The following is a 24,072-nucleotide window of genomic DNA, read 5'->3' on the forward strand; positions in this document are numbered from 1 at the left end:
TTTTTACTGGGTGAGGAGCCTTCTTGAAAATTCAGACAGTGCCGATGTGCTTTGCTTATGGACTTGGCCTTAAAAGCAGCCCTGGGCTTGTTCCCCTATGTCTGAGTATCAATCCCCCAGACTGTAAAAGTCAGGGCCCGTGCTAGTTGTCGTCTGAATCCAATTCTTCTTCCATCCCCCTCCACCCACCACTGTCGAAGCAGAGAGTGATGTTTTATTTGCACCAAAAGCATCAAGGCTCACTGGTTGGGGGTAGTTAAGGGAAAGAAGTGCTGCTCTGTGCAGGTTACCCCCAGGCTTGTCATTTCCCCAGACCACAAAAGTCGAGGCCCTGGTTGGTTATTGTCGGATCCATCTCCCCTTTTCCCTCTGCAAGGATCCTAAAGACACTATCGTCTTAGGACAAATATATAAATATTTGAAATTCTGCAAAAACACAGAAATGCAGAAGAAAAAGACCAGTCTATGTGCTCGCTCGACCCGAATCTCCAGTCGCTCACCCAGCAGGCCCAGCTGTTTTAGAGAACCAGTTCTCATAAAAAACATTTAAGATCAGAGTCTTTTACGGACTCAGGAATCCCAATGAATCGAATTTTGCTTCTGCGGGACCTGTTTTCAAAGTCCGGCTCGTTTGATCGCAGAAGCCGAGTTAGTTGCGCTTGGAGACCAGAGAACCCATCCTCTTGCTGGGAGATGTGAGACTCTGTGGCCTGTATCTGTGTCATACGCGTGCTTACTTGGTGAAAGCTCTTAGTGTAGCTGTGTTTACAAAAGGTTAGAATAGGTTCCTGGAGGAAAAGTCCAGTAACCATTATTAAGGGAGAGTTGCAGAAATCCACTGCTTATTCTTGGGATAAGCAGCTTGGGATCTTATCTACCCCCTTGGGATCCTGCCAGGTACTTGTGACCTGGCTTGGCCACTACTGGAAACAGGAAACTGGGCTTGATGGACCTTTTAGTCTAACCCTGTATGGCAAATCTTACGTTCTTAGGTTCTTAAGGTCATCAAGAAATCAATCTATATTATGGCTAGCAAATTAAAAATCTACTTATCTGGCCACAAGCTCGGTGGATATGTGTGTCTCTGTAGAGGTACCTGAATGATATCACAGACAGCATGAACCAACCTTGTCTTAGCAACCCCGCAACTGAAACAAAAAGCAAAACTGGAGAGAATGGGATAGGAATGGGAGCATTTCTGAAATGCAGCCAGCAATTGATTTTTTTTTTTCTTTTATTTGCAGCCAGCAGAGATGAAGGAGTCAGCTAAAGTTAAGTTAGAAAATTATTTTAGGAAAAAACAATTGTCAGTAGTGGCTGCACTCTGAGGCCATCAAGACTTTTTTGTGAGAAGACACGGCTGATGAAGCCTTGGGAAATATTCCAGCGCTCAGTCATCGGTAGTGCAATCAAAGTTACTGCCAGTCCAATATAGTTTCATGTCTGATATTATTCCTGTTAACAAAACAGGGCTATAAGTATCACAATTCTTTGCAATAAATTACAAGGCAGGGCTAGTACAAAATGACACAGGTGAGAGTGGGCAGACGAGTCAGGGGTGAACAATGCAAACTCTCTCATCTACCTTATTAATAGGGTTGCCAGGTGACCCAAACAGGCCGATCCAACCCTGGTTCTGCTCCCCCTGCATGGATTTGTTTTTCTAATTTCTCTACAACAATTAGAACTATAAATCCTTTTAAGTTATGGATGAGCCAATTACACAGTGCCTGATATGTTAATATTTATATCTCCAGATCCCCCTAGGCTTATAGAAATTCCACTCTTTTTAAAGGGAAATGAGGAATTTCGTGATAGGAAAAAAGATGATCACAAAAACAGCTAAATATATTATTAGGTTTATCACAGGCCCTTTCTTTCCTCCTCCTTGCCTTGGTCACTATTTCTCCTGTCTCTGGAGCTCAGGGGGGTACCAATTGCTACAGCTTGTTTTGGGTTTTCTGATACAAGCTCGCCATCTAGTGGAAACAGCCTGTATAAAGCGGATGTAGGCCAAACAATACAGCCATATTTCTATCCTCACTGTATTTTCAGCCTCCGATTCTCCCCGTCTGGAATGGCTTGCAGGGCCTGCAGTAATTCCATTCCAGGAAAGTTTCCACCTTCCACACTGACGGATGATTATAAAAGCTGTAAGGCAAAGCCAACACCTAACAGAAGCAGACTCATTAAATCCGTGTTTCATTTTAACTGCAAACACCTTTTCGGAACAAAAACTTCCAAGACACATACATAGGGCCGCTGAGAAAACAAAATGAAAGCTGAGCAGAGAAAACCAGCTAGGGATGTCCTTGCAGTGGAGGCAGCAGAGACCAAAATCGTAACAGAATTCAAGAAATCCTGGCATTTCATACTTTTGTACACCTCCTTGTGCTGATTCGGTCAATGCGGTGATGAAATCTGTAAAGGAAATGAACTGAAGTAGGCCTGGAGGATTCCTGGCGGTGAGGTCTGCTCTTCATTCTTTGGCTCATTTTTTTCTGAATTATTTATATTCTGCCTTTCATGACACTTCAAACATCGATTGCAATCAGGCGCCGCGGCCATTTCCTTATCCCGAGAGCGCTTACAATCTAAGGGCCCTATTTACGATGGGTTTGCTCCCATTCTGTGTATATGGGAAAAATGTTTGGTAAAAGGGGCCCCGAGTTTGTACCTGAGGCAACGCAGGATGAAGCGACTTGCCAAAGGTCCCAAGGAGCGTCAGCGGGTTAGTGCTGCTATATGATCTGTTTCAGTGTTCAGAGAGTGCTTCTGAAACCATCACGGGAGCAGCTGGGATTAAAAAAAGAAAGCAGTAAAGCTCACATTATAATTTGTGAAAGGATAGTAAGTTTTGCAATCATAATGTAAAAAAAAAAAAAAGCATTTAAAATCACATAAACACATGAATTTTGGACACTCTTCAACATTTCCTTTTAAATGTTTTATTTATTTACTTTGAAATACCAACTTTCTCCAACAAGTCACAAAGTGGATAACAATATAAATAGAGCCTCTCATGAGGGACTTTGTCAAACGCCTTCTGAAAATCCAAATACACCACATTTACTGGTTCACCTTTATCCACATGTTTATTAACCCCTGCAAAAAATGTAGCAGATTCGTGAGGCAAGACTTCCCTTGGGTAAAGCCATGCTGGCTGTGACCCATTAATCATGTCTATCTATATATTCTGTGATTTTGTTTTTTAGAATAGTTTCCACGATTTTTCATGGCACTGAAGTCAGGTTTACTGGACCATAGTTTTCCAGATCACTCCTGGAGCCTGTTTTAAATATCGAGGTTACACTGGCCAGTGATGGGTCAAACTCCTACTTTCTGTCTCAGGCTGAGCCTCACCCATTATGGAACTCTGGCCTTGTAGTTGATTGCTGCATATTTACTAATGCATTGTGCTTTGATGAAAAGATAATTTTGGAAAGGGAGAACTTTGATGTTGAAACCTCTAAACGTTATTAAAGCCAGTGAAGCATAAATACCTTGTCTCACCTCTGTTTTATTTTTATTACACTAATTAATTTTGTTCCAGATTACTGGGGAGAAGCATTTACAAATGAAGATATATTTTGCACATAGAATATGTATGCATAGCGCTGTGTTTACTGCTTGCACGTGAAAGTCATTCTGCTTTCTGGCACTTTGTCATGGTAAGGCAAAGCCTTGGGGGGTTAAAGAAAAAAAAAATAAAAACAACAGTTACAAAATAATGTTTGTAGAAAGGACAAGAAACTCTCTTACTTACACCAATTACCTTCACTGGGTTTGATTCACCCAAATTACTTTTTGCTGGATGAGGATGGATACTGACAGATATTCAGAATGTATTAAATGTAGATAATAACCAAATATTCAGCAAAATAAATATATATATATATGTTAGTCATGATTTCTAAAAAGAAATGTATACTGTGCAGGAGGAAGGCCCATCATAGATTATTCGCTAATGCCTGCAGCAGCTCTGCCGACGGACTGATTCATAAGAACATAAAACATGCATTGTTGGAGCAGACCATCGAGCCCAGTGGCCTATCTGAGTCGTTAGGAAGTACCTGGCATACCTTGTTGCTCACGTCCAAGGATAAACGGTGAGTTTTTCCCAAGTCCACTTTTCTAATAATTGCTTATGGACATTTCTTCCGGAAACTTGTCTAAACCCCTCTTGAAGCCCGCTATGCCAGACACCTTGACCAAACCCTTTAGCAACAAATTCCATAGCTTAATTGTGCACCGAGTGGAAAAAATAGTTCCTCCAATTTGTTACCAGTTATTTTCACTGAGTGTCCTCTAGTCTTAGAACTCTTTTAAAGGGTGAATAACCATTCCCTGTTTACCTGTTCCAGCCGACTCGTGATTTTATAAACCTCTATCCTAATTCCTCTCGGTCATCTCTTCTCCAAGCTGAAGAGCCTTTACCTGTCTAAACTTTCCCTTCTGCCTACTTCTCCCAGCTGCCTTGGCTCCAGAAATTACCCACAATCCACCTTGGGCCTGAGCTGCTCCCTCCTCACACGATCATTTGGCATTCTAAGGGGACACAGATGTAGTTATTCAAAGTCAGTTTTGTTTCATAAATGCTTCAAGAAAGAAATGTGCCATGAAGAACCGATTCAGTAAAGTTGTCTGATGAAACACCACTGAGGAGTCCAGAATATTTATTGGTGCCGTGGGCTCTGAAGCTTTATTCATCTCCCATCGGGAACAAGGCAAGCGAGTCAGGAACTCCCTTATCCAAATGAAGAGCCTGGAAAGGCGTTTCATATGTTCGCTTTAACTATGTACTAATGGTGCACTTCATTTGGATTGCAATCTATCTCCTTTGTATGGTGAATGAGGCAGGATAGCAAATACCTATTGAAATACTAACAGTATCTGTGCCTCTGGTCCAGGATACCCTGCTCTGCACCCTTTCCACCGTTGCTAGCAGGGGCACCCTGCTGTCACATTTTTTTTCCTTGCAATAGTTGGCAGGGAGGATTCCCAGGCAGACGACCTGGGATGGGAACAGGGTGTTCACCTCTCCAGATGTCTGAAAACCCAAAACTGGAAGACATGTTAGTAGCACAGACTACACATGCAGGGCCAGTATTAGATACACTGGGGCCCAGCCAGGGCCAGGTATCCAGAAGTTCTGCCTTAGTAGCACACTTGGAAACTCTATGGATGTGGCCCAAAGATTCTGGAATTCTAAAGGAATTTCGGGGTCTCTGGGCCAATATCTGAAAACTCTGGAAGCTGCTGCAAAAGCAGGCCCCAGAAGAAAAAAATTGTCTGGGCTGTGTGGGGAAAGTGGAGGAGAAGCCCCAGGGACTCCCCCGTGCAAGAAGAAACAGGGGCTGCTTTGGCCTCACGTAGGGAAGGAAAGTGGAGACTGGTGAGCCCCTTGGGACAGCAGGGGGAGGAAACAATTGGTTGGCCCCTGCAGGATGGCAGGAGCAGGAGGTGATTGGTTGGCCCCGTGGGGCAGAAGGAGGAGATCCCTGGCTGAGAGCCGTAGAAGAGATCCAGCTGGCCTTGAGGAGGAGACTGTTGTTGAGGGTGGGTTGGGGTAAGAAGAGAAAATTAGAGTGTGTGTGTGTGTGTGTGTGTGTGTAAGAGAAGTGAGAGTGAGTAAGCATAGGACTGAGAGGGAGAAAAGTGTGGGTGGACATTGTTGTGGGTAAACAAGCATGGGAGTAGCTTGCTTATTACGGCGGATACGTCACTTAGATGAAAAAAATAAGTGTGGGAGCTTGCTGGGCAGACTGAATGGGCCGTTTGGTCTTCTGCCATCATTTCTATGTTTGTTTCAATGAATTCCAGAGCTTAATTGTGTGTTCAGTGTGAAATAATTTTCTTTGATTTGTTTTAAATGAACTACTTGCTAACTGCATGGAGTGCCCCATAGCCATTCTATTATCTGAGAGAGTAAATAACTGATTGTTCAAGTCCTTTTATGATTTTGTAGGTTTCTATCATATCCCCCTCAGTCCTCTCTTCTCCAAACTGAACAGCCCTAACTTCCTTAGCCTTTCCTCATAGGGCAGCCGTTCATGCCCCTTTTCATTTTGGTCGCCCTTCTCTGCACTTTCTTCAGTGCAACCATATCTTTTTTTGAGATGCGGTGACCAGAATTGCACACAGGGCACCAGTACCCCACAAAACCCAGCAGTAGATCTGTGGTTCATCATTCCCAGGTATAGCAATGGCTTCTACACACTGTTTGTGTCACTGGCTGAATGGTACTCAGAGGGTGGTAATGCTTTGCTGTTCTCTTCATAGAATTTGCAATATGCTTTTGGAGAACCCAGATTATCCAAAGATAGAAGGCGCAATGGTTATAAACCTCAACAGCAGCCTGCTTACCAGCCCAGATGAGACCAAGGCAAGTAAAAGTTAACCATAATACTGCCACACTTGAAGCAGAAGATTTAATTTGCAGGGAGTTGTACATTTGCCTAAGTTAAATGTTTGGGTTTTGTGTTTTTTTTTTATTAGGTTGTGACACTTTATTAGATCACTGTAAAAACAATCCATAGATAATGTAATGCATGATCTGTTCAGCCTAGGATTGGTAGCGGCAGACTGCAACTCCCCATACACCAACCAGTTTGGTGCCGGCAGGTTGGTGGTGTCCATGTACTATTCATAAAGGCCACAAGGACCTACGAGGCTGGATATTTGGACAGCAGCCTTGCTGGTTTTGGTAGCTGTTTTAGATTATTACAGCACATGGAAGTAAGGTCTCGGGGGATGATTGTTGGATTAAGTATGGGATCTTAATGCTCATCTGTGCAGAGAGCCAGTGACAGAAACCAAACACTAACTTGGATAAGAAGTGACGATATACAAATGGTCCAGTTTGGCTGGCAGCTGGGATATATCCTTAGCAGTGTGGCGCCAGTAGGATGGATCAATAGGGTCGTTTTCTGTCATATACTATGTTAATATGGCCATACGGTTCCTCCTTCAGATGTTTGCCAAAATTAAAAACGGTCATGACAAATCTGACTGAAAATATTTTAATATTACTGGCATTAACCTATCCAGATATCCATTGATTGTTCTTTTGGAGCTTTGTTATCTGAGAGTTTAACTTAAATCTAGGAGACAGATTTCCTTAACTAACCGATTCCTAGTCATGACTAGACAGAATCCATCCTTAATTTGGAAATTTCAAGATAAACCCTCTGCATACTGATGCTTCCGAATTGGTTGGTAAGCGTATACATTAGAAAAAATAACTTTTTTGCTTTTTTAACCATAGCCAGTTATCCTGCTCATTACAGACATGCTAGAGAGAGGTGCCTTGCTTATGATTTTGGTGCCTGACCAGGCTTACTCCCATCGTAAGCGATCTTTCTATTTTATCCCGTTAATGCATATATACAGGATTGGGTGGTAGTAATTCGTTGATGTTACTTCACTGTTGTGAATGCACTGTCTGTGTTGAATTTTGGTTATGGTACTGCAAAACTGCATTCAATAATAAAGTTTTAAAAAAGAATAAAACCAAAAGATTTTAATAACTTTCAAAATAAATATATATCCAGAATACAGTTACACCACAAGTTTGGAAAGCAAAAAGTCACAGATTTTGGTGCATGGCTTTGAGAGGCGGTACTAATAGATCTGGATATAATTGTTTAAAAAACAAAAACAAAAAAAACTCCAAATATTGTTTCTAGTATTTAGCAGCTACTTAAAAACATAATAATGGTCATGCTGGGTCAGAGCAAGGTCAATCGACCCCAGCATTTTGCCTCACAGTGGCCAGTCCAGGTCACAAGTACCCCACAAATCCCAACAGCAGATCTATTTCTTGTTAATCATTCCCAGGGAGATAGCAGAAGTTTCTACACTAGGTGGCTGCTAATGTTTTGTGGACGCTTCCTCCAGGAACTCATCCAGACTTTTTTTTTTTAAACTCGGCTATGCCATGCTAGTTGCCTTGACCACATCCTCGGGCAACAAATTCCACAGCTTGAATGTGCATTGAGTTTTAAAACTGCTGGTTGTGAGTTTCATGGAGTTTCCCCTTGTGTTAATGTTATTTGAAAGGGTAAATCACCGTCCTATGTCCGTTCCACCCTGTTCATGATTTTATAAACTTCTAACCTGTCTCCCCTAAACCATCTCTCTTCCAAGCTAGATGGCCCTAACCTGTGTAGCCTCTTGTCACAGGGAAGCCGTTCTAGCTCCTTTTATCATTTTGGTGCTGTTCTCTGCACCTTTTCTAGTTTCACTCTGTCTTTTTTTTGAGACGGAGAGACCAGAACTTCAGCTTGGAGAAGAGACGGCTGAGGGGGGATGTAATGGAGGAGTTTAAAATCATGAGAGGTCTAGAACGGGTAGATGTGAATCGGTTATTTACGCTTTCGGATAATAGGGGGCACTCCATGAAGTTAGCAAGTAGCACATTTAAGACTAATCGGAGAAAATTCTTTTTCACTCAACGCACAATTAAACTCTGGAATTTGTTGCCAGAGGATGTGGTTAGTGCAGTTAGTATAGCTGGGTTCAAAAAAGGATTAGAGAAGTTCTTGGAGAAGTCCATTACCTGCTATTAATTAAGCTGACTTAGAAAATAGCCACTGCTATTACTAGCAACAGTAACATGGGACAGACTTAGTTTTTGGGTACTTGCTAGGTTCTTATGGCCTGGATTGGCCACTGTTGGAAACAGGATGCTGGGCTTGATGGACCCTTGGTCTGACCCAGTATGGCACGTTCTTATGCTCTTATATAGAGGCAATATGATATTCTCCATTCCTAGCATCCTGTTTGCATTTTTCACTTACTTTTAATGCATTCATAGTTTCTTACTTCTGCCTGCTGGTTTTGCCATCATCACTGCTGCAAGTTAAAAGGGATAACCCCATGCTTAGGAGGTTTGATTAAAAGTAAAATAGATTTGCTGTACAGTCTTATCTTCTTCCTTAACTGAAGGTAGAAAGGGATAGAGAGAGGCCTGGTGACTCAACATTTGAATGATTTTCTGAATTCCTATGTATTTTTAGCCTACTTTCCAAGGGGAAAAAGGGTTCTGAGATCACCATGTCTGAGTGTCCCCCTCATCTCCCAATAATTTTTGAAGGTAATTTTCAAAAGCCCATTTATATGCGTAAAACCTTTTGACTCTTCAGCCCTATGGAGTGAATTTTCAAAGGAGCTACACACATAAAAGCAATCTTGAGAAGCCCATTTATGTACCATAAAGTCCAGTTCTACTTGGATAAATCCTTTTGAAAATTATCTCCTTTCATGTGAATTTTCAAAGGAGTTCTGCAGGTAAATGTAACATACTATTGCAGCAATTTTCAAAAGCCATGTTACGTGCATTAAGTGCCTTTAATGTGAGTAAAACCTATTGATAATTCAATGGCATATGTCATAGCAATTTTCAAAAGCCCGCTTACAAAGATAAAGGGCATTTACGTGTGTAAAACCCAGTTTTAAGCATGCCAATAGTTTTGAAAATCTTGCTGTTTGTGTTTAGGATGCTATCCACACCAAATTTTCAGAACATGCCAGGAGATCCTGATAGGGTTATTTTATTTTGGATGTGAATGCAGGGATTCCAGAAAGTAGGTTTGATTGTGTGTGGAACTTCTTGATTAACACTCTCTGGCCCTCCTTTTGGAAATCCTGTCTGTAGAAATGTTTCAAGCAGCATTGAATCTTTTCCTTGTCTGCAGGTGCCTAAAGTGGACTTATTTGATTTTTTTAAACTCACCCCTGTGGATCAGCGGTGCTTTATCCAAGCTGCCAATCTTCTCATGGCCGACTTCAAAATGCTTAGCAGTCAAGATATCAAGTGGGCGCTGCATGAGCTCAAGGGACATTATGCAATAACAAGAAAGGTGATTACTGCTTTTCTTGGTTTTTGTTCTAATAAACATTAGCCTTCTCAAAAAAGATGAATAAAAAAGTGCAGCCTGTACATTTTTTATTTTATTTGAAACAGATTTGCTAACAAAAAGTAAACAGCTGTGTTGTACTAAGGTCACACTAAAACTGGGACATCTGTAAACAATGCAGAATCTTTATTTAATTTGTTAAACTGGTTGTGTAAATTGAACAAAGTTGTTTTGAGACAAAAGGAGAAACTAAAAAGAGCCACTGCATACCAAGAGCAGGGCTAATTTTTCACCTTTCTTATCTATTAAAGATTCCTGCTGGTCTGTATATCAAATTGAATAGATGGCCTTTGGATTTAAGGGTGTGAATGTTCTAATAACGCTGCACCTAGCTCGGTCACTGCTGGTTGTGAGGCTTCTCATAGGCAGGGTGGCGCCTGCATCCCTCCCAATGGCCCTGCCGTCACACTGCCAATCTAAGGGTGGGTGTATTTTGATTGCCAGAAGACTAGCAGGAATTTTTTCATCATCTTCTGGATCACCTCTGGCAGACAGGTACGCAGATCCGGAAAGGAAAATTGGTTCTTACCTGCTAATTTTCGTTTCTGAAATACCACGGATCAGTCCAGAGACCCGTCCCCATCTCTTGGAAGACTTCCTCGCTTCTGGATGTTGAACTGATACATGGGATATTCAGAGTAATGAGAAGTGTACATAGTTTGAGATGTGCATTCTGTTAGGTTAAGAGGACCTAGTTTTCAGGGGTCTCCAACCTTTTAAGTCTCCGTTCGCCCAAGGTTTATTGGGGTTTAAGTTATACATCTTGGCTTGGGTACAGGTCAATACAGGGACTACAGGTGTCACTCTCGGTTATGTAGCAGTGCCTCAAAGTTTTGTTCTCTGCCTCCATCTGCTGGTAGGGGTGCAGAAATCCACTTCTCTGGACTGATCCATAGTACTTCAGGAATAAAAATTAGCAGATGATAACCAATTTTCCTTTACTGGCTGTTGGTGAGGCTTCACCTAGAATATTGTGATGTTGTGTATTCTCTAGAGAAAAATACAGAAAATGCATTATCAGTATGTTTTACATTCTGGGAAAAGTAAACAGAGGCAGAGGTGCAGTGTGCTGCTGTACGGAGGAGAGGTGTCCTCTGCCTGAAAATGTGTTCAATCACTCTGTGGGAAGAGATGACAGACCCAGGTTCTAGGCCAGCGGTGGCCAACTTCAGTCCTCAAGAGCTGCAAATAGATCAGGTTTTCATGTTAGCCACTGCAAATGTGCATTCTCTGCCTCCATTATATGCAAATACCCACAATGAATGTGCATGAGGTATGTCTTGAAAACCAGCACTGCTTGTGGCTCTTTAGGTCTAGGGTTGGCCACCCCTGCTCTGGGCTTTCCTCAGTGGAACTTTGAAAATCCTACTTAGCAGATAGGACATGTCCCTTCTTGTATATTTTGAGTGTTGACAGCCATACAGTGGTGCTGTATTCTTGGAGAAGAATCTGACATTTTCAGCCACGTTTGGCTGCTACTTAAATAAATAAAGCCTGTTAAAATGTCTTTGAAATAGCAACTCCAAGCTGGAGCTCTTATCCAGTAATAGTTACACCAGTTTCAGGAGATAGAACTGAATATCTGGCTTTCTTAAGCTACTCGTATCTGCTGCACTGCAGAGATGGACCCTTGCTTCTCTCCTTTCATCTACCCAATGTTGGTTCATCCTCTTCAATGAGAGAATTACAACTAATGCTTATGCAGTTAACGTTTCCCTTAACTGCTGGTGGTGGTAAATTTTGCATCCTGCAGGAAACGTGAAACTTGACAAGCGGATGTTTTTCTTGGAGAACAAGCGGCGACATTGGAAAAACTATGACCGAGCTAACTTGTATCCTCCGGTGCGGGATGAGCTGGTGTTCTACGAGCAGAAGATGAAGGAGATGACTGAGGTAAGAACAAATTGTCGTCTTGATGTTTAGGATGACCTTTAACGAAAACCTTACAAGTGACGGTTATAATATATTGAAGTCAATAACTGCTTGAATGCAGTAGATCTAGCCGTTCTACTGACTGTGTGGCATTAGTAAAAGGGAAGGTATCATGGCTGTTAGTAAGCTACTATTTTCGTTTAGACTAATTCAGCTGTAAGACTGTTGATATTCAGGTGCCTAAGTCTATCTGGAATTTAGGAGTTATACTAGAGTCTGAGCTGTCCATGAACCCTCATGTAAAATCAGTAGTAAAGTCGTCATTTTATAAAGTTCTGGATGCTCTGTAGATTCAAAGCATTGACACCCTAAGATTTTCGATGTTAAGTTTAGCTGGCTAGGTTTGCTATTCCTATCTGACTAACTTTGAGGATATATTCAATAGTGCAGCCAGCTAACTTTAGGGCAGCTCTTTCGCCTGTCCAGACTTAGCCGGTTAACTCAATTTCTCCCATTTATGCCCCCAGAACACTCTCTCAACTTGGCTGGCTAAGTGCAAATATTCCTTCAATTGGATAACTTCTGAATAATCTGACTAAATTAAATGCTTCTGAACATGGACCTCCATGTAATGAATTATATATTTTATTGTTATCCGCTTGGAGCTTTGGAATTGAGCAGAATAGAAAATTAAAAGAATAAATAAAAGGATGTAACAGAGTGTATTACATTTTGGGGAATAGGTTGTAAGAGAGTGAACAGGGTGCCATATACCATTTTCTATTTATTTATTTATATTAGCAAACCTGCCTGGGCTATGTGGCAGGTTTACGGAATGAACCTCAAACTTTAAAATAAGAACATTTTAAAGGACTGTAATTTAACTATTTCAGGGTGGAAATTGTGATTGCATTTCGTGTTCTGATCAAATTACCACCCACAATGACTTAACTCAGCGAGTGTAAGCACAAGAATCTCTGGATCATAATTTGCATTGCAAGCCAGTAAAGCATTTCCGTGAAAGGGTTGCTGAGCCAGTCTGAGATGCGATCATGGTAACTGGGTTTTACTTCTGCTCTTTTTCCCAGCACGCTGACTTCCTCCTTGCTCTGCAGATGAATGAAGAGCAGTATCAGAAGGTAAGTCTGACCTCACCTGCCTGCCTAAGAGGAGATTTTATCAGCAGCTCATTTAATGCTGAACCATCATGTCCCTACCCTGAGTGTTTTGATAGCAAACGCTCTGTGGGCGTTCCTAATTTACTAAGCTTTTTTTGAGGGCCGTGTCTGACCAGCAGATTTAACCACAGGCCCTTCACCTTTGGAAACCTAGATACGTATCTAGCTGGGATCAAAGTGAAACAGGTTTCTTTTGTTATGACCATCAGCTGCCTTCAAAAAAAAGCTGCGACTTCACTGAGTTTTCTTCATATTAAAAGAAAACAAAATGAAAAACCCTATTTAAAAAAATGTTTAAAACCAGTTTTTTCTTGAATGCAGCAGTCTAATACCAAGGCAGAGCTGGATACTGAACTGACAGGGTTACTTTAAAAACATTACCTCAACATAGCTAATCTGAAAGAAAATTACTCCAAGGGGGGCCGATGCTATAATTGTGCGGGCGCCATGTCCCTAGCGCCTCCTTCATAACGGGAGCCCGCGAGCATTGGCGGTCCGTCAGTTAAGAAAACGGACGCCAAATTTAGCGGCGTCTGTTTCTCCTATATGATGCACAGCCAGGGGTTCAGGAAACGGACGCCTCTCACCTGAGCGTCCGTTTCCTGCACCCGACTGCTGGCGCTTTTTTTTTTTTTTTAATTATTTTTTCAAAGATTTCTTCCAGCCCGTCTCAAGCAACACTAAACTGCAAATCAAAAAATGTAGGCATAAGCAAGACGTATAAACAATAAGCATACACCCCTGATTCAAAAAGCAACAGTATATAAGATTTTAAGTTTACCTACATTTTCTTCGTGGGGGGTCATCTACGTGGTTATATGTCCTTGTCCAAAGTTATACATGGGCAAAACTATAAGATCGATCCGTACCAGGATTATCGAACATCGATCTAATATACATACTAATCGGGATATGGCCCCTCTGGTCTCCCATTGGTCCTCATATAGGCACTCTGAATCATATCTAAAATTTCTGGGTATTGATATCATGTTTCCCCCTGTGATGTTACCCATATGTGAGGACTAATATCCTGCAGTCCTGTGAGAACACCTGCTACAGGTAAGCAACACTTGCTGTTTCAATCCTCTGCTCTTCATTACTTTTTTTTGTGTGTTGATTACATGCAACCACATTAAATGTCAGCGCAGCAGACAAACATTTATTTTTTGAAGATTTTAATATGACATGCTAAGATCTTCTAAACCCTTGTGGACCACTGCTGCTCAGTTCTTGTGTTGTGCTTGGCAGTAGGGGCTGCTCACCCAGACTTAATATCATTTATTTGTTTCACACCTTTCCAGCCAGGGAATTGGAGGCATGTTATGTATAACATAACACAATGGACGTCATCAACATGGAAGTTACAAAGCTAACTAATGTACAAATCAATAAAACACAAAGTATTCCACTTTATTCTCCTATTTGCTTTTTCTTTTCTTTTGGTTATATTTGTTGTTTTGTGTACCACTTAAACATAACTTTGGGCCTTTTATTTCATGCTCACTAGATCGTGGCTTTCTGGCTTGGCTGTCGCTCTAGAATGTGCTGCTTTTACTTGTCAGAGCTTAGGGATGTTTGTCTTTTACACAATTTATCTTTTAATATTTGTTTATAATTTTAACTGGGTTAACAGTGCACAGAAAGTCGGTTCTTAAGGCATATCAAGCTCTAGGTATTTTGCCATGAGCTATCCGATACCCGGTGAAATTCCTTAGTCACCCCATCTTGGCACTCTTCTTCTCTCCTCAGCTCAACCCCAGCACACTCTGACCCTCTTCCTATAACCTCTGCTCATCCCACCCCACTCCAGCTTGATTTTAGTGCACTCGTCCTTTTCCCTCCCACTTCTCCCCCTCCTGCCCACCTCCCAGTCCAGTGGCATCTGATGTGAAGCAGGGATGCTGAGGTGCGGGGGTGTTCATACACATGGACACTCTACCACTCACTGAACCTCAGAACATCTGCACAGATGTTCCATGGTACAGGTGGACACTTGCGGGTGGCAGGTGGAGTGCAGTAGTGCACACCCCACTATCTGGTGAGCCTAAAGGCACTGTACCATGGCTTTTACATTGTGCTGTCACTGCATCAGACTTGCATATGTTTAAATGAGCTGTTTCCACTGATCAACATAACGCATACACCTCACCTTTCAGGGCCAAGGTTTTATTGGGGAACAAAGTATTTATGGGGGTCCATTTTCAGCCACCTTCTGACCAACAGAGTTAATTGTACTATGTTGTACCAGATTTGTTAACCCAGCTCTGGAACTCGCTTTGAACTCCCCAGCTGTCATAAATAAACGATAGTGATGATGATGGTTGCATGGTATAGCTGTTATGACCAGTTCTGATTCAGGTTGAATGATGACTTACTCTGATATACATATCGAATATGACAGGCCAAGAAAGCTGTAAAGGTGTGATCCATGGCTCTGCCATAATTGGTCATTGGAAGACCCACAGCTGCTCCACGACTTTCAGTGGTGTCATCTTCGAAGTTTGATGCAGCAGCCTGACATAGGAAACTGGGAAGGTTCTAGGCTCGGGACATCATTTCACAGAATTTCCACAACTTCTCCTTTTACCTTTGGTGAAAAGCAGTGTCCCAAAGCAGGGCACCCCCAGAAAGCTACTGCTGAGGACCCTGGGTGGGTTATGTCCAGCTCACACATGAGAATAGATGCATTGGGTAAATGTTGCCACGATAAAGAGGCAGAAAGACATTGAGAGTAGGTCAGTGCTAATGCTCTTTGAGTTGTTAAATGAGAATTTTCTTTTTAAATAAGCACATTATGGTGCACGCTGAAGGCAAAAACAAGTATCCATAATGTATTTTTACTGATCCAGAAAGCAAGTGGATTTCATGGACTCATCTGCAGCAAAAAGGCTGGCATAAGTTACTATACTGTTGTAAAATCACCGAGCTTCTCTGCTGGTGCAGAGTAACCCAATGCCAGGGCATGAGGCAGAGGTGGCTAAATGTAGTTGACAAAGTTAAGTGTCCTAGCTCATTATGAAGACAAGTACATGAGCTCATCAAATCAATACTATTTTCCATGAGTCAATTTTAACACCACAGACTGAAGGCTGACTCTTGAATTTGTCTGCAAAAAAAGAAACTTGTCAGAAGATGCAACCCTCACTGTATTTCAGACAAAGATCAAGAAGTCCAAATCTGAAAGCTGGTGTCTGAAGTAAGCATAAATAATATTTGCATTGATTTCTTAGAGGAGAATCTGATCTCACAGAAGAAAAAAGGTCCTTTTAATCACAAGGGTTGGAAGGTCACATTGTCCAGTTGCCTGAAAAAATAATGGAAGCGCTACAATCTAGGAAAGAAGACTATGATCAAGCTTGGGTTCCCTCTGCCGCTCTGGCCCATCATGAAGGTTACTGCATGTGGTGAGGGAAAAGAGGCTTAGGAGCCAGAATGGATCTTGTTGGCTAAGCCATGCAGTGACTTTGTCACCTGGACCCTGAAGGAAGCTGCTGAATTGACCTTCAAGCTGAAATAAAAGCAACCCCCCTGGTTGAGGGAACCCATTACTAGATATATTACACATATTTCAAAGCTGTGCCTGGAGGACGTACATATTAAAAGCTTATTTATCAAGGGTTTTCCTTGTACAGATAGAAGAATGGAAGAAAACATTTGCATACTTGTTTCCAGGGGCTGCAGGCTTCAAGATGGCTTCCCCAGGTCTGTGCTAAAGGTAATCTTTTGGAAACAGGACCCCCAACTTTTATTTGTGGATTTAAATGCCCCCTATCTACCTGCAGTATTCAGATTTATTTTTATTTTATTTAATAGGTTTTATATACCGATGTACGTTGGGAACATCTCATCAGTTAACAATAAACAAAATACAGCAAGAGGCTTTACAATGACACATGGAACAGGTAGATAAGAGAGGGTGAAGGGGGGGGCTATAACTAGGAAGATGGAAAAATGGGAAAGATAAGGGAATTGACATTTAGGAGCATAACTTTAAGCAACAATACAACAGGGACTTAAGAACTTTTAACATTGTTACAATAAAAATAAGGGGAATTCATAGGATCTGTTACGAAAGAGGGAGATAGAGGCAGTAGGGATAAACTAGGTTATCTTTACATTTCATGAAATGGCTTAAATTGGTTGGAAAGTGCCACCACATTGGACTCTGGACATAATACTGCATTTTATTTCTGGGGCTGGCAATGCTTACAATTTACCATTGTACAATTACTACCGACATTCACATTTTTTTTTGGTTGTTCTTGCAAATAAGTTACATAACTTTGGCCTCGAAGTAAAGCATACATATAATACAAGTAAATGCTATATGTTCTGCTCACACTGTTGCTATGAGAAGTGAGACTAAATGTGCTGCATCAGAATACAGTAAGTGGTTAAAGAAAGAAAGAGAACTAAACAGGATAATTCATCAGGAGCCATCTGGTGAAACAGGCATGCATACGACGTCTTGAACAAAGAGCTATAGCCAATACATACATACAAACATAGGTGCATGAAGTAAAGACAAACGCACACACTCTGCAAGAAAGGGATAGGAGTTATTCCTTGCATGCTCCTTTTACCATCAGCACGGTAATTAAAATGAAAGCCCAGTGGCAGATACAGAATAGCAATATGATATAATCTCGTACAAGGCACACAAAAATCCTGGCCACTGTTTCTCTGGGTACGGGGCCATCCTGATCGCAATCAGACCTGTGAAGAAGAAATGCAGCTTTCAGACCACTGCCATCCCTGAGGTTCACTGGAAAATTCTCAGTTTGATACCCGAGTCACATCTTCCACTTTTTGGGTCGGGATGCTGTTGAGGCAGAATTCACAGCCTTCGGGGCTGGGGGAGAGGGGGTTATCATGCTTGATTCAGGGTTCATGATTACAGGTTTCCAGCAGGAGCCCTGCTGCATGGCCCCTGGCCCAGGATCATCACTGTAGTGAACAGAGGAGGATGTTGGCAGGGGGAAGAGTATAAAATAGGGGGAAATCCCTGGATAGCCGTGAATGGTGGATCCATGGTGGATCCTGCTCACCATGGACGCCAGCCTACGAGGATGGGGAGCACACTGCCAGGAGCTGACCGCCCAGGGTCAATGGAACAAAGAAGAGTCGGGATGGACCACCAACCACCTAGAAGCACAGGTAGTCAGACTAGCCTGCCTACGGTTTGGTCACAGACTCCGGGACAAATCAGAGTCATGTCGGACAACGCCACAACAGTGGCCTACATCAACCGTCAGGGAGGAACCAGGCGCCAACAGATGTCTCTGGAAATAGACCCCCTAATGACTTGGGCGGAAGCGAACCTGCGGGAGATCTTGGCCACCCACATTGCGGGGAAAGACAACGTCGCTGCAGATTACCTCAGCAGAGAAAGTCTACACCCAGGAGAATGGAGACTGTCGACCACAGCCTTCCAGTTGATAGTAAACCGTTGGGGAAAACCGGTCCAAACTCCCAAGTGCCCAGCTTCTTCAGCCGCAGACGGGAACCTCAGTCCCAGGGAATCTATGCCCTGGTACAGACCTGGCTACAGGAAACCCTATACGCCTTCCCGTCATGGCCCCTATTGGGCAGAATCATCCACAAGATGAACACCACAAGGGACCAATACTTCTAGTGGCCCAGGACTGGCCAAGAAGGCCATGGTACGCAGACATGCGAAGGCTACTGACAGAGAGCCCTCTCCCGCTACTACCACACAGGGATCTGCTCCAACAAGGGCCAATCCTCCACGAGGACCCAGCTCAATTCTCTCCCATTGAGAGAACTCGCCTGTGGAAGAGCGGATACTCAGGGGCAGTAATTGACACCCTGCTCCGAGCACGTAAGTTCTCCACATCCCTACCATACATAAGGATTTGGAGAGTATTCAAAGCCTGGGGTGAGGACTGCGACATCATCTGACGGTTAGTCAAAATTCCCAAGAGTTTGGAATTCCTGCAGAACGGCCTACAGAAGGGATTGTCTCTCAATTCCATCAAGGTACAGGTGGCCGCATTGTCATGTTAAGGAACCAAGAGTGAGGACAGTAGTCTAGCCTCTCATCTGGATGGCTCCCCCTACCTGAATAAACTTTAGAAAATAAACTTTAGAAAAGGACAAAAAAACTACTTCCCTTTAATCGAAGAGTAACAGCAGGCTCTGCAAGAGGGAACTGGCTCCACCAGATTTCTACCCAGGCAGTGAAGGACCGAGCAATATAAGGGTCCCCAATCCCCTGCTCGTCCACCTCAGAACCAAGAGGGATGGCCCCATCAGGAGCTGCCAACTTCCTGGAAGGAAACTTCGTTTCCAAACTGCAGGTTTTGCACCTCTGGGATCTGACTGGAGACAGAGAAACACTGAGGGACTGCAGGTGGCCCACCAGATTATGGGACAGGATCAGCGAAACTTTCTCTGTTTCCATCTATTGGAGAAGTACTGGCGGACTGCAGGTGGCACTTCAGCTTAAGTGGCAGTATCCGTCAAAAACTTTTGTCTCCCTGTGCTGGAGGGGAGGAAAACCCCAGCTGTCTGGACTGATCCGGGTATGTACAGGGAAAGCCTTACTCAAAGGAAGAGAGAGTTCTCTGTAACCAGCAACTCACAGCACCTCTGCCAAGAAGGAAGAGACGAGCACCCATATACTATAAAATCCATTGTATCAAAGCCAACGCTAAAGGTCACCGCTGTCCATAAGAAGGTAAATGTACCAGCTCCTTACCTTTCTGCAGCGAGGGTTGGGACAACTAAATCTGTTCACATCTTTGTCGAGAAGAGCTGGGAAACTACAAGATGGACACCTACAAACCAAGTAAGACCGAATTCTTCTTATAAAGGCATCACAAAGCACATTCAATAGGCATCAGTGCAGTCAGTCTATAAACAACTGACAGAGCTTGACAACTGGGAATTAAAACTCTTCAGTAATTCAGAGACACAATTTGGACATATTTTTGTTTACAGTGTTGGGCTGCTATAGAAGGAAATATGGACTAGTCACATGACATTATGCCAGCAACGTTAATACTGAAGATTAAACTTTCTCTGCTCTGCATGAGGCCCACACTAGCCTCCCCCACACACTTACCTGACCAACTCGTCTGCACAGGCTGCAGAAATATCCTCCTCTGCCTTCCGCTCATAGTACTTGCATAGGATGTTCTCTGGCAGTACTTTCTCTAGCTCGCTGGTCGGGAAAGTACATGTGCAACTCCCCTCCATGCAGCTCAGCTCAGACTGTAATGGGGAAGGCGACACAAAAAAGAGTTATACCCAGATTATCTGGTTTGTATCAAATCAGCTATCATACATCTGCCAACAGTAAGAAAGGTCAATGCTAACCAACTAATTCTCCAGCGAGTTGTCCATGCTGACCATCCGTGCCGCCCTGCCACCAAGAGTGGAAACAAGTGACAGAGACTTGTTGACTTAAGTTCAGCAGAATGGAAAAAACAAAAAGGTAAACAGGACACGAGCAGCGGGAAAACATTGGGGGAAATACTTGTAGTCAAGCATGACGACTACTTGGTGGAATGCAGGTGAAAAGAACCAAGGTGAGAGGTCTTCTCATTAAATCACTTGTCTAAGAAACTGGCAGTGAACCAGCAAAATCATGAGGAGGTGAAACACAATAAATTCCAATGGGTGCCCACCTGATTTCAAGTCTACTTTCCATGGACCTTAAAAATGGCAAAGCCACTAATTCTGAAGGGAGAACAACTGAAAAGATAGTAAATATATAGCTACAGTTGTATGATCTGCATCCCACTTACCCTCCCTGAACCAAACACTGCTTCCTGGGCGTATCTAATGAGGCACTCCTTGCAAAACAGGTGACCATCAGCACACTGTGTCAGCTCCTCAAATGCAAACTCTCCATAGCAGCAAAGGCACTCAATCATCCGGCCATCCTGCAAAGGAAACCAATCCTGGTATATTCACCAAAGCTGCAGCAGTCACAACAAGCAGAACACTATTTATTTATTTATTTTAAGCATTTTATATACCGAAATACGTTGGGAACATCATCTCGGTTTACAGATAACTAAAAATAGCAAGAAGCTTCACAGAGAACACTTATAACGTATCAACAGGATACAGGATGGTTAACTGAGTATGAGGGGAAACACATACAAATATTTACATGATATTTATTTACAAGAGATTATCAAATTTCAGGGGGGGGGGGGGGGGGGAGAAGAGGGAGATTAGGTGTGTGTGTGTGTCTGAAGAGCCATAGGTAGAACACAACCTATGACGAGTGTACACAAACATTTCCAAAACATGCAAAACATTCTTCTCACTGGAAAACCATGAAAGGACAGTTACATACAGGCCCCGGGTTAGACACTGGGGCCCAAAGTTGTCCCAGATAATTATGGCGGCACTGAAGCTGTGCCCTTCGTCAATGGGGCCCTAGCCAATTGCCCTGCTTGCTCCCTTCCTGGTTGAATAAAAGATAACAAAATCATCCAGGGCTGGGGATACAAAGGCAATTTTCACAGCCCCTGAAGGGGAGCGAGTCCCAATCATAGCAAGCATGGGGATAACCTGCACCGCACGGACAGACTGCATGGACCCCTTGGTCTTTATCTGCCGCCATTGCTATGTTACTGTGTTACCTAATGGGTGGATTCAGGGCCCATGATTTCAGGGTTTCAGAAGGAGCCTTGGTGTACGGCCCCTGGCCGAGGATTGTTATTGCAATAAGTGGACTAAGGGAAATGAAGGCTCAGGGTGCTGGATCCCAGCCCTAGCTCCAACTGGAAGCCCAAAGGAAAGAGAGGAAACTGCAGGGTCAAAATCATCTAACTGAAATATTAATAATCCCCAAATTAGCTGGAAATGCTTGAATAAATACTAAATAAAAAATATTCCGCTAAATAATTATGGCTTTGATTGTATATGAAGAGTGACCATCATACAGCGCCCTTGCAACTGGAAGCTTATGTTGAAAAAGCTTTTATGAGCACTGGGGCTTTATAATCATAGGCCACTTCTTATGTGCAAGTCTGTGAAAATAATATATTCCCCCTTTTTCTCTTTAGTTATGGGGACTATATAACGATGCACCTATCGTGCCGTGAGATACCAAAGATGAGGTAGTGCTGTAATCTTCTGCACTTGTCCTTTGAAATGATTCTTCAGGGAACACAGTTATAAACTGCAAGAGGATAAATCTATGCAACAAAAATTAAATAAATACATAAGCCGTTTAGAGACAGCAAAGCTTGTATCAACTACATGGCTGCGGGATGAGCCGGAACACTTACTTTTTGAAAAGTGCGGTCAATATACCATCGGGAAGAGGTTTTCGTTGCGCTGTAAATATAACAAAAGCAAGGCTAGCAAATGTACCAAAATTATCAAGGTCTTTGAAGTATGTACTGGTTCAGAGGGACAATACTTACTTTTAGGTGCCACAAGCTACCTATTGGCGTTCCTGCCCGAGAAAGACACTGAACTTTGACAGAGACGCCGGTTTTAAAGGAATCCCTCCGGCTGAAATGTGACAACCGGACATGAAGAGGGAGGGAAATGCCAAATATGGTCAATGACATTTCTGACCGCGGCCATATTGAAAAAAAGCCTCTAAAACAAAGGAAAATTGCAAACCATGTGATTAATGATGCCAAAAATAAAAAAAAATGCTGTGTAAAACAGCTATCAAGTTCAATAAATGTAAATGAGACACCTTCTTTGATTGCTTGATATTATAATAAATTTTTGATAAAAAACGGAGGAAACCACAGGGGGAACCCCTTAAGTCGGGAGGTTGGGCTGCAATCAGGGAAACTCACCAAATAAGGTGAATGACTTTTGAGGGCGGCCATCTTTTTTTTAAATCGCTGAAAAATGTGAAGAGAAGACTTTGCTCACCGGGGAAAAAACACAAAACACTGTAGTGTTTAAATGAGGGAATACCATTCCACCCTTTCATTTAAGCCTGCAGGTTCTATTGACTTTAGTCTAAAAATCCATTGATTTTCTTTTATATTTAATGTTGCAGCTCTATTGCCCCCATGTTTAAAAGGAGGGACATGATCCAGGATGACCCATTTGAAATCTTCAAATTTATGAGAGAGATCTATGCAATGTTGCAGTTAGGGCTTTTTTTTTTTATCTTGATTGTTTATGTAGCTTTGGTGTTCAGTCAAGCGAGTGCGTATTTTTCATTTTGTGCGCCCAATATAGGTCGACAGGGACATTGTAGGGCATACACAACATGATGTGTGTTGCAATTAACTGCATATTTCATGGTGACTGTGAAACCTGTATTAACATCATGCCACTTGGTACCTATATGGGCTGTGGCACAAAAAGAACAAATTGCTGCAAGAAGTTTGTCCAGCCAGCATATGGGTGTAATCCTCAGGGATTGCCGCTCTGACTAGGCGCTGCTTAATGTTTGTTCCTCGAGTATGCAAACATCGGTTATTCACTGAATGAAGGATGAGGACAGAGGACGTGCCAATACTTTAAAATGATGTTCTTAATTTGAGAAGTGAGATGTGTATGTTGAAGAACACAAATGAGGTTGGAACCATCTGGTTTTTGTCTGTATTGAAGTAACTGTGTTCTATCTGAAAACTTAGCCCTTTTGTAGTGTTTTATGCCAAACAGTGACCTTTACATAATGTTGAAAATAGTTTTATGTACATCTATAATAAAATATAAAGAAAAGAAAATTAACACCTGCCCGGAGCAGGCGTTAATTGCTGAGCGCTCCTAAAAGTAGTACAGAAAGGCAGAAAAAACTGCTTTTCTGTACAGAGGAAGAAATCTTTGAAAAAATAATTAAAAAAAAAAAAAAAAGCGCCAGCAGTCGGGTGCAGGAAACGGACGCTCAGGTGAGAGGCGTCCGTTTCCTGAACCCCTGGCTGTGCATCATATAGGAGAAACAGATGCCGCTAAATTTGACGTCCGTTTTCTTAACTGACGGACCGACAATGCTCGCGGGCTCCCGTTATCAAGGAGGCGCTAGGGACATGGCGCCCGCACAATTATAGCATCGGCCCCCCTTGGAGTAATTTTCTTTCAGATTAGCTATGTTGAGGTAATGTTTTTAAAGTAACCCTGTCAGTTCAGTATCCAGCTCTGCC

The 24,072-nt window shown here is 42.6% G+C and overlaps 2 protein-coding genes across 4 annotated transcripts in view; one reads left to right on the plus strand and one right to left on the minus strand.

The window, feature by feature from the left end:
* Positions 1 to 9,942, plus strand: part of LOC115076096 — a 25,310-nt gene extending 15,368 nt beyond the window's left edge. The window contains exons 3-5 of the mRNA XM_029577211.1: positions 3,939 to 4,109; positions 6,283 to 6,385; positions 9,699 to 9,942. Coding sequence (XP_029433071.1) covers positions 3,939 to 4,109; positions 6,283 to 6,385; positions 9,699 to 9,905 — 481 coding nt within the window. The 3' untranslated portion in view covers positions 9,906 to 9,942. The remainder of the gene's footprint in view (positions 1 to 3,938; positions 4,110 to 6,282; positions 6,386 to 9,698) is intronic.
* LOC115076312 (pentatricopeptide repeat-containing protein 1, mitochondrial-like) overlaps positions 9,933 to 24,072 on the minus strand; it is a 22,476-nt gene continuing 8,336 nt past the window's right edge. Inside the window, exons 7-12 of one of the 3 annotated variants that reach the window (XM_029577597.1) lie at positions 22,381 to 22,561; positions 22,243 to 22,291; positions 20,312 to 20,357; positions 20,058 to 20,206; positions 19,692 to 19,770; positions 16,750 to 17,686 (exon numbers count right to left, since the gene is read on the minus strand). In XM_029577597.1, the coding sequence (XP_029433457.1) occupies positions 22,454 to 22,561 (108 nt within the window). In that variant the 3' untranslated portion in view covers positions 16,750 to 17,686; positions 19,692 to 19,770; positions 20,058 to 20,206; ... (1 more) ...; positions 22,243 to 22,291; positions 22,381 to 22,453. Of the gene's footprint in view, positions 10,911 to 16,749; positions 17,687 to 19,691; positions 19,771 to 20,057; positions 20,207 to 20,311; positions 20,358 to 22,242; positions 22,292 to 22,380; positions 22,562 to 24,072 lie in introns of those variants that run through there. The other 2 variants (XM_029577596.1, XM_029577598.1) reach the window with 2 other exon arrangements.

This window comes from Rhinatrema bivittatum, chromosome 14 (assembly GCF_901001135.1).
Source record: "Rhinatrema bivittatum chromosome 14, aRhiBiv1.1, whole genome shotgun sequence".
Lineage (NCBI taxonomy): Eukaryota > Metazoa > Chordata > Amphibia > Gymnophiona > Rhinatrematidae > Rhinatrema > Rhinatrema bivittatum.